Here is a 15823-nt window from a genome sequence, read left to right on the forward strand (position 1 = left end):
CCATATTGAGAAGTCAATGAGAAAAAAATAAAAAGCAGAGTATCAGTTTAAGTTTGTTACTTAAAAATACAAAGGAGACAAATTAAGAAGCACTAAAATAATTATTTTACTAATAATTAAATACTCCTATAGGTATTCTTATAGGAGTAAGACTCAAGAGTGGACAGCAAGCAGTGGGAGGCTTCTGATTTTGTCTCATAAGCCTGTTAAAACCATTTGATTTTTTTTTTGTAAATCAGCTTTCCCAGGTTGAATATTTGCTTTTTTTAAAATTTTTATTATTTTTTTTAAGATGGAGTCTCACTCTGTTGCTCAGGCTGGAGTGCAGTGGTGTGATCTCGGCTCACTGCAACCTCTATCTCCCGGGTTCAAGTGATTCTCCTACCTCAACCTCCCAAGTAGCTGGTACTATAGGCATGCGTCACCACGCCTGGTTAATTTTTATATTTTTAGTAGAGATGGGGTTTCACTATGTTGGCCAGGCTGGTCTTGAACTCTTAACCTCAAGCACTCTACCCACCTCAGCCTCCCAAAGTACTGGGATTACAGACATGAGCTACCATGCCTAGCCTTGATTTTTTTAAATGTGGTTTTATAATATGAAATTTGAAATGCAAAAAAGAAATTATTATGTGTTTGCATGTTACTTTCTAAATGCTTTATTTTAAAAGTCACTCTACTAAGTTTCATCTTTTACAAACTGTATAAAGTTAAATTAACTCGCAAGAGAGAACTTTAATCCACTAAGTACTTACGTGAATGGACAAAGCTGAAACCAAGTCCAAAATTGAGTTATATCAGTTTGTCAAGAAACCCCTTCTGGAGATGAGGTTGTCCTTGTGTTGCTATCCTGTTTTAACTAGTAAAATACTTCTGCCTTAGGATATGCTTTTTTCATATCCTGGAATTTATTTTCCTTCCAGGAAAATATCATGAAGCTGGATGCGTGATCATTCAAATGCACAAGAACAGATGTTGCTGGGTCTCTGTCAAGCACTGAGCAAACGTTTTGATGTGTCATTTCTTCCAATTACTGTGGATGAATAGCACAAGAATGGTGTGTTAGTTTGGGGCTTGCCGTAACAAGTTACCCCAAACTTGGTGCCCTAATACAACAGACCTTTATTATCTCATACTTCTCAAGGCCACAAGTACAAAATCAAGGTGTAGGGAGTAGAGAACTCTACTCTGCAGGCTGGAGGGGAGAAGCACTCCTTGCCTCTGACAGTTTATGGTGGCTGCAAGCCCATTCTTTAGTTTGTTGTTGTGTAACTCTCATTTCTGCCTTGGTCTGCACATGGCCTTCTCCTTTTGTCTCTGTCTCCCTCCTTTGGGTGTCTCTTCTAAGGACCCTAGTCACTGGATTTAGGATCCACCCAGATAATCTGGGATGATCTCATCTTGAGACTCTTAGCTTAATTATGTTTGCAAAGACCCTTTTGTCACATAAGGTCACATTCACAGGTTCCTGGGTTAGATGTGGATATATATATATTTTTAAGGCCACAATTCAATTCTCTCTCTCTCTCTCTCTCTCTGTCTGTCTCTCTCTCTCTCTCTCTCTCACACACACACACACACACACACACACGCAAAGAGTAGAGGAATAACGGGGCAAATATCACTTGTTATTTACTTGAATGACAGGTCATATTTGGACAAACACAAAGCTAAGCCTGGAATTCCAATATCTTGGGAACTGAAAGATGAAAGCAGTCCGAAAAAGTAGAACTATGAAGACAGTTTTATAAACCAGCCACTCATTCTTTTCTTTTTAGATTTACCATTAACCTCTTCCACTTTTATGCCATCTGTAAACTTGACTGGCTTGTTGTCTATTTTAAAACCACATTTTAAGGCAAAAACAGTGTTGGCTTGTTCTCAGCGACTTCATTTTCTGAATAAACAAGACTGAACCCTTTTAAATGTCAGTAGAAATCTTTCTGAGAAGCACTATTTTTTTGCACACTAAAGACGATATACTTAACATCATTCAACCACTTTCTTTTGTGTATTCAATCATCTTTCCCATTTTAAAATTAAGTAATGTTTTATATAAAATATGTGAATTCTCTGTAGCAATTTAAATTTTGATGTAGTATTTTCTACATTATATAGGAATATATTTTTATGCTTTACTGAGTAAAAAAAAAAAAAAGGGAGGGGGACAGAATATGCCAAGAAAATTTTTTAAGGACTATTATTTGTTTGAAATGGCGACCAGTTAATTTCTATATACAAATGCAATGATTCTGTTCTCATTGTACGCCAGGAAATGTTTGAAAATAATCAAATAGTGAAATAGACTTAGGGTAGTCTAAACAATTTAAAGAGTACCAATTTTCTTAGAATCATAGAATTTAGAAAGAATGTTAAATATGAAGTCCAAACTCACTTTATATGCCTCGTGGCAATTGACATTACATGATTTGCTCTATGTCACATATTTGGCTATGACAGATGTAAAATTTTAGGTTCCTAACATCATTCTATTCTCACGATTTTTCTCACTGTTAACCTGACAAATGCATCCACTTTGGACGTTTTAAGTATTTGTGGAAAATTAATGCATCCTCAATGCTTGAGAATGTTCATCTTTGTGAAACCAAATAGTATTTTAAAAGCAGGATTTTGGGAAATAAATTTGTATTTGATTTTTTTTTTTTTTTTTTTTTTTTTGGTCACGTTTTCAACAGATGACCTCACTCAAACTGCTTAATTTTTTTGAGCCTCAGCTGCTTTGTTTGCAAAATGAAAGGACTATTTTGAGACTAAATCTAATCCACAGGACTATTTTGAGACTAAATAAACTCAAGTTGAGACTAGCTCTCAGCCTGCATAAAATGACTATTCAGTCAGTGCCAGTTTCCTTCCCTGTGCTGCTTATGAAAAAGTCAGTCCGTTACACTATAAACCTGTTGTGATGTATTCAGTTGTCTCCCTCCCACCTCAAAATTCGTGTGTTGAAGTTCTGATCCCCAATACCTCAGAGCAAATTTCTGCTGTTTAAGTCAGGGGTCCCCAATCCCCAGGCCACAGACTGGTATCAGTTTGGGACCTGTTAGGAACAGGGCTGTACAGCAAGAGGTGAGTGGCGGGTGAGCCTGCCAAGTTTCATCTCTATTTACAGCTGCCCCTCATCAGTCACATTACTGCCTGAGTTCCACCTCCTCTCAGATCAGCGGTGGCATTAGATGCTCGTAGGAGCGCAAACCCTATTGTGAATTGTGCAAGTGGGGATTTAGGTTGCCTGATATTTAGGAGAATCTAATGCCTGATGATCTGCCACTGGCTCCTATCATCCCCAGATGGGAGCGTCTAGTTGCAGTAAAACACATTCAGGGCTCCCACTGATTCTACAATATAGTGAGTTGTGTAATTATTTCATTATATAATACAATGTAAATAATAAAAATAAAGTATACAATAAATGTAATGTGCTTGAGGCCAGGCACAGTGGCTGACACCTGTAATCCCAGCACTTACGGAGGCCAAGGCGGGCGGATCACTTGAGGTCAAGAGTTGGAGACCAGCCTGGCCAACGTGGTGAAACCCCGACTGTGCTAAAAATACAAAAAATTAGCCAGGTACAGTGGTGCATACCTGTAATCTCAGCTACTCGGGAGGCTGAAGCATGAGAATCACTTGAAACCCGGAGGCAGAGGTTACATTGAGCCGAGCTCATGCAACTGTACTCCAGCCTAGGCAACAGCGGGACTCCGTCTCAAAAAAAAAAAAAAAAAAAAAAAAAAAAAAAAAAAAAAAAAAAAAAAAAAAAAAAAAAGTGCCTGAATCATCCTGAAACTATTTCCCCATCTTCCCCACAGAAAAATTGTCTTCCACCAAACTGGTCCCTGGTGTCAAAAGGGTTGGCCCTGGTTTCAGCCAACTGGCCACTGGTGTAAGTCACTCAGTTTGTGGTGCTTTGTTATGGCAGCCCTAGCAAACTAATGCACCTGTATTTCTTGGATTGATGGTTACTTATAATGACATTTCTTAGGGATAGTTTTGCAGCAGTCAGTCTGTATCAGGATCTGTAAGGTCCTTCTTTTCCAATTTCAAGGAAAGCAGGTCCAAAATCTCTTTCACCTAACTCTTAGTTGAGATGCCTTTTCAAGAATGGAGAAGGTAAGGGCCCTCTCCAATATATGTGATTCTGGTTCCAATCTTCCAATATCTTGCTATGCCTATACTATTTGTACAGGTTATAGGTTTGTGGAATAGAGATCCCGATCTCTGTATCTCTATCTATATCTGATCTACATACTCTACATCTAAATCTATTGAGCTTTCTGTGAAACATACCACAAGTTTTTCCCCCTTGTTTTATAAAAAACTTGCTGAAAACACCGCTTTAATCAAATCGTCATGTCATACCCTCTCATACATTTTTATTTACCATAATTTGCCCTCTGTTAACACGTTGTTAGACAATTGAAGGCCTTTCCCCTTTCTGCCACATCCCTTCAAATGAAGCTTTGCCCACATTTCAGAGTATTTCCTTGAGATAGCGCACAGAAAGGCTAAAAGCTATAAACCAGGCCAAAGGTTATAAACATTTTAACATTCCTAATACTTATCACCAAGTTGCTTCACAGAAAAACTGGTTGTTCTTTCCTTTTGAACTTAATCACAAGAGAATAATCTTGGTAGCAAGAGAAAGAAGGCCATGGAGGGCATTGGAAGCATTAGCGTTCAACAGGCACAAGCAGGTAATAAATATCACTTTATGAAAAGCTCAAAGCCATGCATGGTGTTTGCATAACATGTTGCTAACTGAAGACCTCTCTGGTTCACAACCTTTCTGAAACTCAGCATTGAAATGCAACATAGCCTATTAAATTGTCAGCTCAAGTACTCAGCAGAAGGCATCTCTATCTTCTTTGCTCTTAGGGATGTTTCTACTGACATGCACACTGGAGTTCAGAGATAATTTTCAATAAACTGTTGTCACTTGAAAATAAACAGTCTGGACAATGTATGGTCCATCTGGAATACTGAGAAAATAAACAATCTAGGGTATGCTTCCTTCCTGCCTCTGTAGCCCTTTTTGGAATGTGTGTTCCAAATACTTCCCGTTCTTCCCCACAGCAGGAGGTTTTATTTAAAATAAAGCTGTTTATTTGGCATTTCTGGGAGGCCCTTTTCTGAGGAACCACAGCAATGAATGGCCTTGCATCCTTGCTTCGAAGAAACCAATTTATCCTCCTGGTACTATTTCTTTTGCAAATTCAGAGTCTGGGTCTGGATATCGATAGCCGTCCTACCGCTGAAGTCTGTGCCACACACACAATTTCACCAGGACCCAAAGGTGAGGAAAGAAAACCACGATTTTCATGTATAATAAATATGATCTCTTCCCTCATCTCTGAACCCCTTCCTAGATTTCAATGACTTTCTCTTCTCTCCTCCCTAGTTTCCTCCCACTTCCCTTCTATTTTGGAAAATCAGGATTTTCCAAATCTGGTCTGTTACTTATTTAAAGCTCTCCCTTGATGTTAGGTAAGAGGATGTTGGGAAGGGGAAACCCAGGACAGAGATCTGAGGGAACTTACCCGGGGCAGGGGGAAATTCCCTGTTCCGTTCTGCTCCGGGACAGATGCACAATCCAAGCATGAGTCTTCAGAAGTCCTTTCCTTCCTTAAAAGGATCTCTATTCTTGAGCTGTTTGTATTCTCCTCCTTTCTAATACTGATGCTGGTGAAGCTGTTTAAGTAAAGGGTCAGTAAAATAAAACTTAAATTTTAAATATATATTTCATGAGTTAATGGGATCCTGAGTTCCAACGTAGAGGATGGAAACATTTTGTCAAGCATCGTAGGTAGTATATAAATGACCATTTCTTTATTTGGAAGTGTAGTCTTTGGGGCCAAGTGCTTTCTGCTCAAGAACGGTAGAATATTGCAAAATGTTCTCCAGTAGAGCCAAGGTCCAAATATGCTTTAAGCAACCAGTAGATAAAAAAATCTATTTTTCTGGTTTTAGCTTTTACCCTTTTGTTCTGAAAGTGGTCACGGCACTGCAGATTGATGCTCCCTTATTAGTAATTCATGATGTTTCTCCAGGCTATAGGGTGGAAGAATTGCAGCTGCTTAAAATTTTAAGTAGAAAAAAGTGTTTTTCAAAAAAAAAAAAAAATCAGAAATACGTTGCCCCATGCTTGCCAGTTATTTAAATGTGTATTGCTTAAAGTGCATTTTTCTTAATCACTGAATTAATTTTCCTTTAAGATTGCAATCCAAGTTTTAACCTTTGATACGATAAAATAAATGCTGTAAGGAACAATGAGACCTTAGAACTTCCAAATAATTTCTTGGGTGAATAAACGAATAATGTGAGGGCAAATGTTCAGAAAGAAAGTGTTGATTAGAAATAAAGTATTTACTTAAAACCTTTACTGAACTTTCCTTAGAGTATAGGAAACTTTAGATTATTCCTGGGGTGTCATGGGAGGCATCGAAAATTAAAGTTTTCCTTGTCCCTGCAAATGGGAGAATCCATTTGAGAATAGTACTGTTTTTTACTTAGTAGAAAATTTCTCCCTTCCCATTTTCCCATTAGAAACCCTGTTAAGATTTCAAACAGTGGAAATCTCACTAACTTTCCTCCTGAGCACGTGCAGACATTATGAGATAATTAGCCAGACTGTGACAAAATGAAGTGAGTGCTCCTGGGGAGAAGGATTTGGGAAGCGGTGCTCTAGAACCCTGGGTTCTAGAACCAAGTTTGTTTGTTATGTTCTTGGGTTTGATTTCCTCTTCTTCATCTAGAGCTTGGAAACTGCATCAAATGGACTCTAAATTTTATTTTTAATAAAATTTTATTCTTAATAAAATAAATTCTTAATAAAAGTTAATAAATTTTATTCTTAATAAAGAAATTCATGATCCTTGAATGTACTGAATACCTACTAAGTTCCAGGCATCATGTTAGCTGCTAGGGGCTGGAAACTAAGATAAGGAACCTGACTTAGCTCTTGTATCTACATACCAAGCTTTGTATTCTATTACAGACTCTTGAGGTTGGCACCAGTTAATTTATGCTTTTTCTTTGAAAATTTCCTACACACCTAAATGCACCTAAAGCAACACGAGTATATTCATATTCATCACTGCCTTTCCTCTGCTCTAGGAACTGTGCTAGATATAAGTACACCAGAAACAAAGACATGATACCTTCTCTTAAGATGTGAACAGTGGGCCAGGTGTGTTGCCTGTAATCCCAACACTTTGGGAGGTCAAGGCAGGTGGCTCACTTGAGCCCAACAGTTTGAGACCAGCCTGGGTGACATAAAGAGACCCCATCTCTACAAAAAATTAAAATAATATTTTAATTAGCCAGGTGTGGTGGTGCACACCTGTAGTCCCAGTTACTTGGGCGTCTGAGGCAGGAGGATTGCTTGAGTCCAGACAGTTGAGCCTGCATGGGCCATGATCATGCCACTTCACTCCAGCCTGGACAACAGAGTGAGACCCCCATCTCAATATATATATACATATATATATACACACATATATACACATATACATATATGTGTATATATACGTATCTCTCTCACACACACACACACTGCCATCAACTCTACCTTGTTCCTTCATGAATACACAACCCCTCCCTACTCCAAAATAAGGCAGATATGTACATTTACCTCTACAAAATTAAAAAAGAATAATATGATGGCTAAGCAAATGTTTTAAAGGACTGGTTTATTACTGTTTTTTCAATATTTTTTCCCTAAGATCAAGCTAGTCTTAATACTTTTCTCCATGGCTAATCATCTCATTACTGTGTTTACTAGCACTGCAGCACAGTGCTCAGAAATTTCTAGATACTCTGGGAAACAGATGGTGAAAGGGATTTTCCCTAAATTCATTTGGGAGAGTGAAAACTAAATAATTTATTTAGAATTGCAGAATGCCATTTGTGAAAACCCAGTAATGCTAACCAATTATAGTATATATTGACCAATACACAGATATTTTTAAAGTCTTATTTCCCAGACATGGCTTAGTGGAAAGAAGGACACTGGAGTCAATCTGACTATCTTCAGCATGTTGTTACATCTGTTACACTTCAGTGTCTTCATTTGCAAAGTGAGCCTTCGTCACAGACCTGTTTTCAGAATTATCATAACCAATGTGAACTTTAAGCTGTGTAGACATCATCAATAGAAATTTTAACAAATTGTATTCTACCTTTTCCTTCTCTTGCTATCTAAGTCTGTCAAATAACAATTTTGAGAATAAGTTATCAAAACATCTCTGTTGCAAGCCATCATTATTTTTCTTTCTATGCCTTAAACTTATTGTTTATGTTACCTAATAGGAAAATGAAATTCATTCTCTCTCTCTCTCTCTCTCTGTCTCTCTGTCTCTCTCTCTCTCCCCACCTCCCTCCCTCTCTCCCCCCCGCCCCTTCCCTCCTCCCTCCCTCCCTCCCCCCTGCGCCCCCTTCCCTCCTCCCTCCCTCCCTCTCTCCTTCTCTCCCTCTCTCCCTTTCTCTCCTTTTCTCCCTCCTCCCCCATCTTGGTGGTTTCTTTAAACAATTTATGTGAAATTCTGACCTCTAGTGGTTTCCCTTGAAAATAACAATGACAAAATATGTACAACTATTAAGTATCCATAAAAAAAAGAAAAATAAATGAACACAAAGCAAAAGAGAGACAAGTTTTAAACAAAAAAAAAAGTTAAAAAATGATTTTAACCAATTAATGTGGATGATGCTTTACAGTTTTCAAGGACCTTTAAAATCATTGTCTTGTTTAATTCCCATAATTTCCCTATGTGGTAGCAATTTCTTTAAACTTAGACCTAAAGAAACAATACCAGTGGGGCCACGGGGAGTGCCCAAGGTCTTTCAGCAGGTGGAATCTTGCATCTTGAACTTGACCCTGGGCCTTCTGGCTCCAAGACCAGTGTCATTTCATTATATCCACTAGTTTGTACTAGTTATATATCAGGTTTGAAAATACAGTCCACCAGTCACATTTTGGTGATAAAAAAATGTACAGGGCAAAGTCAAAGAACATGGCATCATGAAACTTCACAGCCCGGCACTGTCTTGGGTACTAAAATATGCTGAAAATGATGACATATCTTCTCTTTGATAATCAACTTCATTACTTCATTAATTTGTTTGGAAATAATGTATTTTACCCTATTGCTTATTCTGATGTTTGCTAGCTTTTTAGTAGGGCCTTTTCCATGACATTTTTTTGTGTGTGACCTACAAGGTCTTTTTTCCAACTGACTTCTCTCAGCTTCTCCCCCATCATTTCAAACTGCTGTTTTCACTTCTGCTTTTCAATGGGCATGCTGGTCTTCGCTCTCCTTCCTGACTCGGGACCTTGGCTCTTGATGGCTCCTCTGCCTGGTCCACCCTTATCCAGATCTTCCCAAGGATAGTTCCTTCTCCTCATGGAGGTCTTAGCTCAAGTGTCATCCATGCAGCAAGACCCTGCCTACCTACCCCTGTACTCTTTGTCATAGTTCCAAGATATTTTATTTTCACAAGCTTAGTACTAAGTGAAAATCTCTTGTGTATTGATGTATGTATAGTCAGTCCTGGCGTGCAGGCTTCCGAAATGGACAAGGATACCAGTCCTTCTTGCTGAGCGTGGTTTTCTAAACCTGGAAGAGCTCCCAACACAGGGTGGGTGCTCAATACAAATTTGTGATTAAATGAATCTACCCATATTTTCCGTGAAAGACTCCCAACATTTTAATTTGACGTCTTGATCTATTAACACAACTCTTTCAAAATATCCTCTAAGTATGTCCTGAAGTTCCTAAAATCTGTTGCACATGCTCCCAAAAACAGACTGGTCCTGGGGGCCATGGCCATTGTGCCACTTCCCCAACAACTTAAGAACCTCCCTGCCAGGGGCCACTGCCTTTCTCCTAATTACAATAGTGCCTCTGCTTCCCAGGTGCCCCTGTCTCTGCCTAGCCAGTAACACACTGCTGCCTCCTTCACTAAGGAAGCCTTTCTGACACTTCTGAGGACACTGTGATTCTCACGGGTAACCGTCATGACTCCTCCACAAGTGTGGCCTGGGTTGAAACCACAAGGCAGAGCAAAGCTCTTTCCCTTTCAGCATGACTCTAATCACCACATCCAATGGGGTGACAGGAGCAAGATTGCTAGCACACATTGAGTAGCTGAGCACTCATTGAGTAGCTGCCATTCACCCAGCACTGTGCGAGTGCTTTACAACCATGTTTAAATTTAATTACTTCAATGGACTTTGAGCAAAAAGATTTTATTATCTCAGTGAACTTTGAGAAAAAATACTTTATTATCTCAATGGACTTTTGAGAAAAAAAGACTTTATCATTCCCATTGACAGATGAAGAAATTGAGGTAAGAATTATTAAGTCCCTAACATAGGTCCACAGAGCCAGAAGAGGCAAATTAAAACCCAGTTAAGTTCTAGTTGGGCCCTATGTTCCAATCAACCTGCTAAACCCACTAGCAAGCCAGAGAGGCCCCTACACAGTGTTGATGGCACCTCAGTGTCTTATGGGGCCAGAGGAAATGGCTACTTCAGTCTCTTTACTTAAACCCCCCTTGGTCCCCATGGAACTCCAGAGCACACACCTGAGTGTCAGACAATACAAGCTCTGCACAGTTGCCGCTCTTCTCTGATGAGAGAGGCTATGCCATGAGTAAAGCCTGACAGTCGTCACCCCTATCCTCGGGGACAATTCCTTTCTCAGAAGACCTCTTAGCCACTGAAAACTAGATTTCTATTTGGCCATCCACTGTTTTACTGGACATGGCTCTGGATCCCAGCAACTGACACAACTTGAATAATTTCCCAAAACACTTCTCAGCCCCCAACACAAATAAGACATTCTGTGACTTACCCAAATGGATAGAGAGAAATGCCCAAGAAAGTCCGGATCTTTTTCATACTCAAACCGGAAGTCTTACTACCTGTAAGGTCACCCTCAGAGATAATTTGGTTTAACTCCAGTTATTTTTACTTTTGTGAAAACTGAGGCCCAGAAAGGTAAAATAACTTGTTCTAGGTCACAGAGCGGCTAATAGGTAGCAGGGCTAGAACTAGAACTCAGATTCCAGATTTTTGGAGCAGGCATTGTTCCATTCCACCATGTTACATCATTTTCCTCACCTTATATCATTCTCATTAAACATAAAATGATTAGTTGGTTTTATAAATTAACATTAGAAAAGGAGTTCCATGAGATCAATGTATAAACATGACACAGAACTGTTCTAGCTCAGTCACCCTGATGCAAGTTGAGTTGCTGATTCTTTTCCAGTAACTGTCAGAGAGGGTAAACAACTAGGTGTTTTCCCAAAACTTTTTATTAATTGTATTAATTCACTAGATTCTTTTATTATGTGTTTTAATATGTATTTTATGCATAAGGACAGAACAATATTTTCAGTGTTTTTTTTTTTAACTTTTATATTTCAGTGTATTGATACTTAGAACAATTTTTCATCTCTTTTTTTCTTTAGGTAGATACTAAGAAGGCATTTCAAGTTTAGGTCAGGAAGGGAAGAGTAAAATTCCAGTCAATAAAAGTGTGGGTAAAGATGAGTCAGGAAGTAGTAGTAAATGGTAATGATAAAAAATAATTTGTTTCGGCCGGGCGCGGTGGCTCATGCCTGTAGTCCCAGCACTTTGGGAGGCCGAGGCGGGCGGATCACGAGGTCAGGAGATTGAGACCATCCTGGCTAACACGGTGAAACCCCGTCTCTACTAAAAATACAAAAACTTAGCCAGGCGTGGTGGCGGACGCCTGTAGTCCCAGCTACTCATGAGGCTGAGGCAGGAGAATGGCGTGAACCCGGGAGGCGGAGCTTGCAGTGAGCAGAGATCGCGCCACTGCACTCCAGCCTGGGCGACAGAGCGAGACTCCGTCTCAAAAAGAAAATAAAAATAAAAAATTTGTTTCATTTTAATATGAATTTAATAAGCCATGTCTCTCTCCAACACTCTTACATAATAATTTGGATATATATTAATCACTAGTAGAGATCATAGTGATAGGCATTTTCATGTATGTGAAGATCATGGGCTTTTATGTGTATATATCATGGACATATATATGTGTGTATATATATATAATATATGTAAGTTTTGAATCTGAGCTCTGCCACTTACCTAGCTATATGATCTTAAATGTCTTCATCTATAAAATGGCCAAAACATTGAACTCATGGAGATAGAGCATAGAAAGATGACTACCAGAGGCTAGGAAGGGGAGTTGGGAGACATAGGGACAATTAATGGGTACAAAAATAATAGAAAGAATGAATAAGACCTAATATTTGATAGGACAACAGGGGAAATATAGCCAGTAATAATTTAATTGTACATTTGTAATAACTAAAAGAGTATAATTACATTGTAACACAAAGGAGAAATGCTGAGTATACCCAGTTTCCCATGATGTGATTGTTATACATTGCATGCTTGTACCAAAATATCTCATGGACCCCATAAATGTATACACCTACCATGCACCCACAGAAATTAAAAATTAAAAAAAATAAAAAATACAATGGAGATCATATTGCCCACCTCAAATGCTTATTTTGAAATTGAAACATGTTTAGTATATAGCTTACCTATCATTTCTTTCACTAGTCTCCACTCCTGTTTGTTACCATAGGCTCTCTTCCCCCATTCCTAAAGAAAAGCTCATAGACTGAAAAGTCAGCTCCCCAAATAGAAATGTACCAGGGAAAGACGGCTCCTTTCTCCTACTTATTGCAATTTTCTGCCTGTTTTCAGTCTTACTCCAAAGTCAACTTTTATTTGTCAAGAGCTCACAAACTTGAGACCACCTCTTCTCTTCGCTGACATTGCTTCCTTCCTGTAGTTCTCCAACCGATCCTGGCATTCCTTATTAGTAAAATGGAAATAACTGGTAAATGCCCCTAGGGTTGTCATGGGGATTACATGAGTGAAAACAGAAAACCGTACCTCAGATTTCTCATCAGTAACATAAGGATGATAATAGTGTGATTTCTTCATAGGGTTGTGGTGAGGAAAAAAATGAGTTAAGCTACATAAAGCTCTTAGCACCTGTAGTCTCAGGGACTCTGTAAAATAAGAGGAAACCACTGGGAGAGCAAAACCCAAGGGACAATGAGATTGTGTTTCCTGTTTATTGTTCTTCCTTCTTCCTTTAAGATATATTTCCTTTAGCTACTGTCTATGTCATATAGGCAGGCTATTCTACTGGCCTTGGGTCATTGATGACATATAGGCCAGGCACTAATTCTCTCTCTCTTACTCCTCTTGTTTATATTTATAAAATTCTACTTGTAGAAACTTGGTAACTCTGTTAGTTTCTTCATGATATTTCAACCCATAACCAATTTGTCTGTTTTTTTGCATTATATATTGGACTTGCAATATCCTGTAATTTTATACAATTCTTTAAATTATATTTTATAGCTTTCTCTGCTCTTTTAGAAAAGAATTGTACATACACACAGTAAGAATCGGACGCTCAGAGATTAAAGTAAAGCAGCATCTAAATAATGTGGGGTTTCTTTTCACATTATTTACTGCGATTGTTCTTGATTCGACAGCTCTGGAAGCATCAGTTTAGGTCTCTTGTGGTTATGCGAAGATGCTTGTATCTGTTAAACAAATTATATGAACGAAGTCATTCTTTAGAATTTGCAAAGGTTCATTTATTATTCTATTTTAGCTCAACTGACACCTATAAGGATCATCACCTTTATTTTAAGGAGAAGGAAACTAAAGCGTACTGCTCTTGCATGTGATTTGACCACACAGCTGTGAGGAAGTTTTCTGAGGAGAAACCCTGTACCCATTACCTCCCTAACTATGAAGAGAGGAGCCCTAATCAACCCAGCTGGTGAGAGAAGCTGAGCTCTGTTAAATGAGATAATGTCATCTCAGGAATAATCACCCATATCTTAAGAAGACAGGCTAGATGTGCTGAGGACACAAAATTCTTTATATATATATATTTATTTATATTTAACCTCTCCATGATTTGGGAGACAATATCATGTTGGTATTATTCTAATGTGGCTTATCCACACCAATGTGAAATTTTTTTCTTCTCCCTCTTTCTGATATCCAAAACTAAAATGTCCAGCATTCTCAACTGCCAAGGTGTCCCACCATCTGCCCACAGGGCTTTATTAAGGGGAAGATAATCTCCTAAAATGCATCATATCATTGACTTTTCTATATCCTTTCTTGTCTTAATTTTGGGAATGTGGAAAAATGGGCAAGTGAGAGGTTAGAGCATGGTATTCTAGAGCATCAGAAAACACCACCAGTGCAACAAAGTTATTGACTCAGTTTTCTAGTTAGCAAAGACTCTGAGTCTTAAAGCAAAGGATATTCAATGGAGGAGGAGCTAACTAAGTGTTATCCTGCCCCCCCCCCGCCTTTATTTATTTATTTATTCATTTATTTTTATTATACTTTAAGTTCTAGGGTACATGTGCATAACGTGCAGGTTTGTTACATATGTATACTTGTGCCATGTTGGTGTGCTGCACCCATCAACTCGTCAGCACCCATCAATTCATCATTTATATCATGTATAACTCCCCAATGCAATCCTTCCCCCCTCCCCCCTCCCCATGATAAGCCCCAGTGTGTGATGTTCCCCTTCCCGAGTCCAAGTGATCTCATTGTTCAGTTCCCACCTATGAGTGAGAACATGCAGTGTTTGGTTTTCTCTTCTTGTGATAGTTTGCTAAGAATGATGGTTTCCAGCTGCATCCATGTCCCTACAAAGGACGCAAACTCATCCTTTTTTATGGCTGCATAGTATTCCATGGTGTATATGTGCCACATTTTCTTAATCCACTCTGTCACAGATGGACATTTGGGTTGATTCCAAGTCTTTGCTATTGTGAATAGTGCCGCAATAAACATACGTGTGCATGTGTCTTTGTAGTAGAAGAATTTATAATCCTTTGGGTATATACCCAGTAGTGGGATGGCTGGGTCATATGGTACATCTAGTTCTAGATCCTTGAGGAATTGCCATACTGTTTTCCGTAATGGTTGAACTAGTTTACAATCCCACCAACAGTGTAAAAGTGTTCCTATTTCTCCACATCCTCTCCAACACCTGTTGTTTCCTGATTTTTTAATGATTGCCGTTCTAACTGGTGTGAGATGGTATCTCATTGTGGTTTTGATTTGCATTTCTCTGATGGTGAGTGATGATGAGCATTTTTTCATGTGTCTGTTGGCTGTATGAATGTCTTCTTCTGAGAAATGTCTGTTCATATCCTTTGCCCACTTTTTGATGGGGTTGTCTGTTTCTTTCTTGTATATTTGTTTGAGTTCTTTGTAGATTCTGGATATTAGCCCTTTGTCAGATGAGTAGATTGCAAAAATTCTCTCCCATTCTGTAGGTTGCCTGTTCACTCTGATGGTAGTTTCTTTTGCTGTGCAGAAGCTCTTTAGTTTAATTACATCCCATTTGTCAATTTTGGCTTTTGCTGCCATTGCTTTTGGTGTTTTAGACATGAAGTCCTTGCCCATGCCTATGTCCTGAATGGTACTACCTAGGTTTTCTTCTAGGGTTTTTATGGTATTAGGTCTAACATTTAAGTCTCTAATCCATCTTGAATTAATCTTCGTATAAGGAGTAAGGAAAGGATCCAGTTTCAGCTTTCTACTTATGGCTAGCCAATTTTCCCAGCACCATTTATTAAATAGGGAATCCTTTCCCCATTTCTTGTTTTTGTCAGGTTTGTCAAAGATCAGATGGCTGTAGATGTGTGGTATTATTTCTGAGGACTCTGTTCTGTTCCATTGGTCTATATCTCTGTTTTG

The 15823-nt window shown here is 38.7% G+C and overlaps 1 protein-coding gene and 1 long non-coding RNA gene across 2 annotated transcripts in view; one reads left to right on the plus strand and one right to left on the minus strand.

Annotated features, from left to right (window-relative positions):
* Positions 1–734: 734 nt before the first annotated feature.
* On the minus strand, positions 735–6662 carry LOC104657924. The gene is made up of 2 exons (XR_747361.2): positions 5556–6662; positions 735–1033 (listed from the first exon to the last, which is right to left on the minus strand). It is a non-coding gene; the product is annotated as an uncharacterized LOC104657924 (long non-coding RNA).
* The window catches only part of COLEC10 (collectin subfamily member 10), a 39020-nt gene continuing 28263 nt past the window's right edge, over positions 5067–15823 (plus strand). Inside the window, exon 1 of the mRNA XM_010357791.2 lies at positions 5067–5311. Coding sequence (XP_010356093.1) covers positions 5164–5311 — 148 coding nt within the window. The 5' untranslated portion in view covers positions 5067–5163. The remainder of the gene's footprint in view (positions 5312–15823) is intronic.

This window comes from Rhinopithecus roxellana, chromosome 9 (genome assembly GCF_007565055.1).
Source record: "Rhinopithecus roxellana isolate Shanxi Qingling chromosome 9, ASM756505v1, whole genome shotgun sequence".
NCBI lineage: Eukaryota > Metazoa > Chordata > Mammalia > Primates > Cercopithecidae > Rhinopithecus > Rhinopithecus roxellana.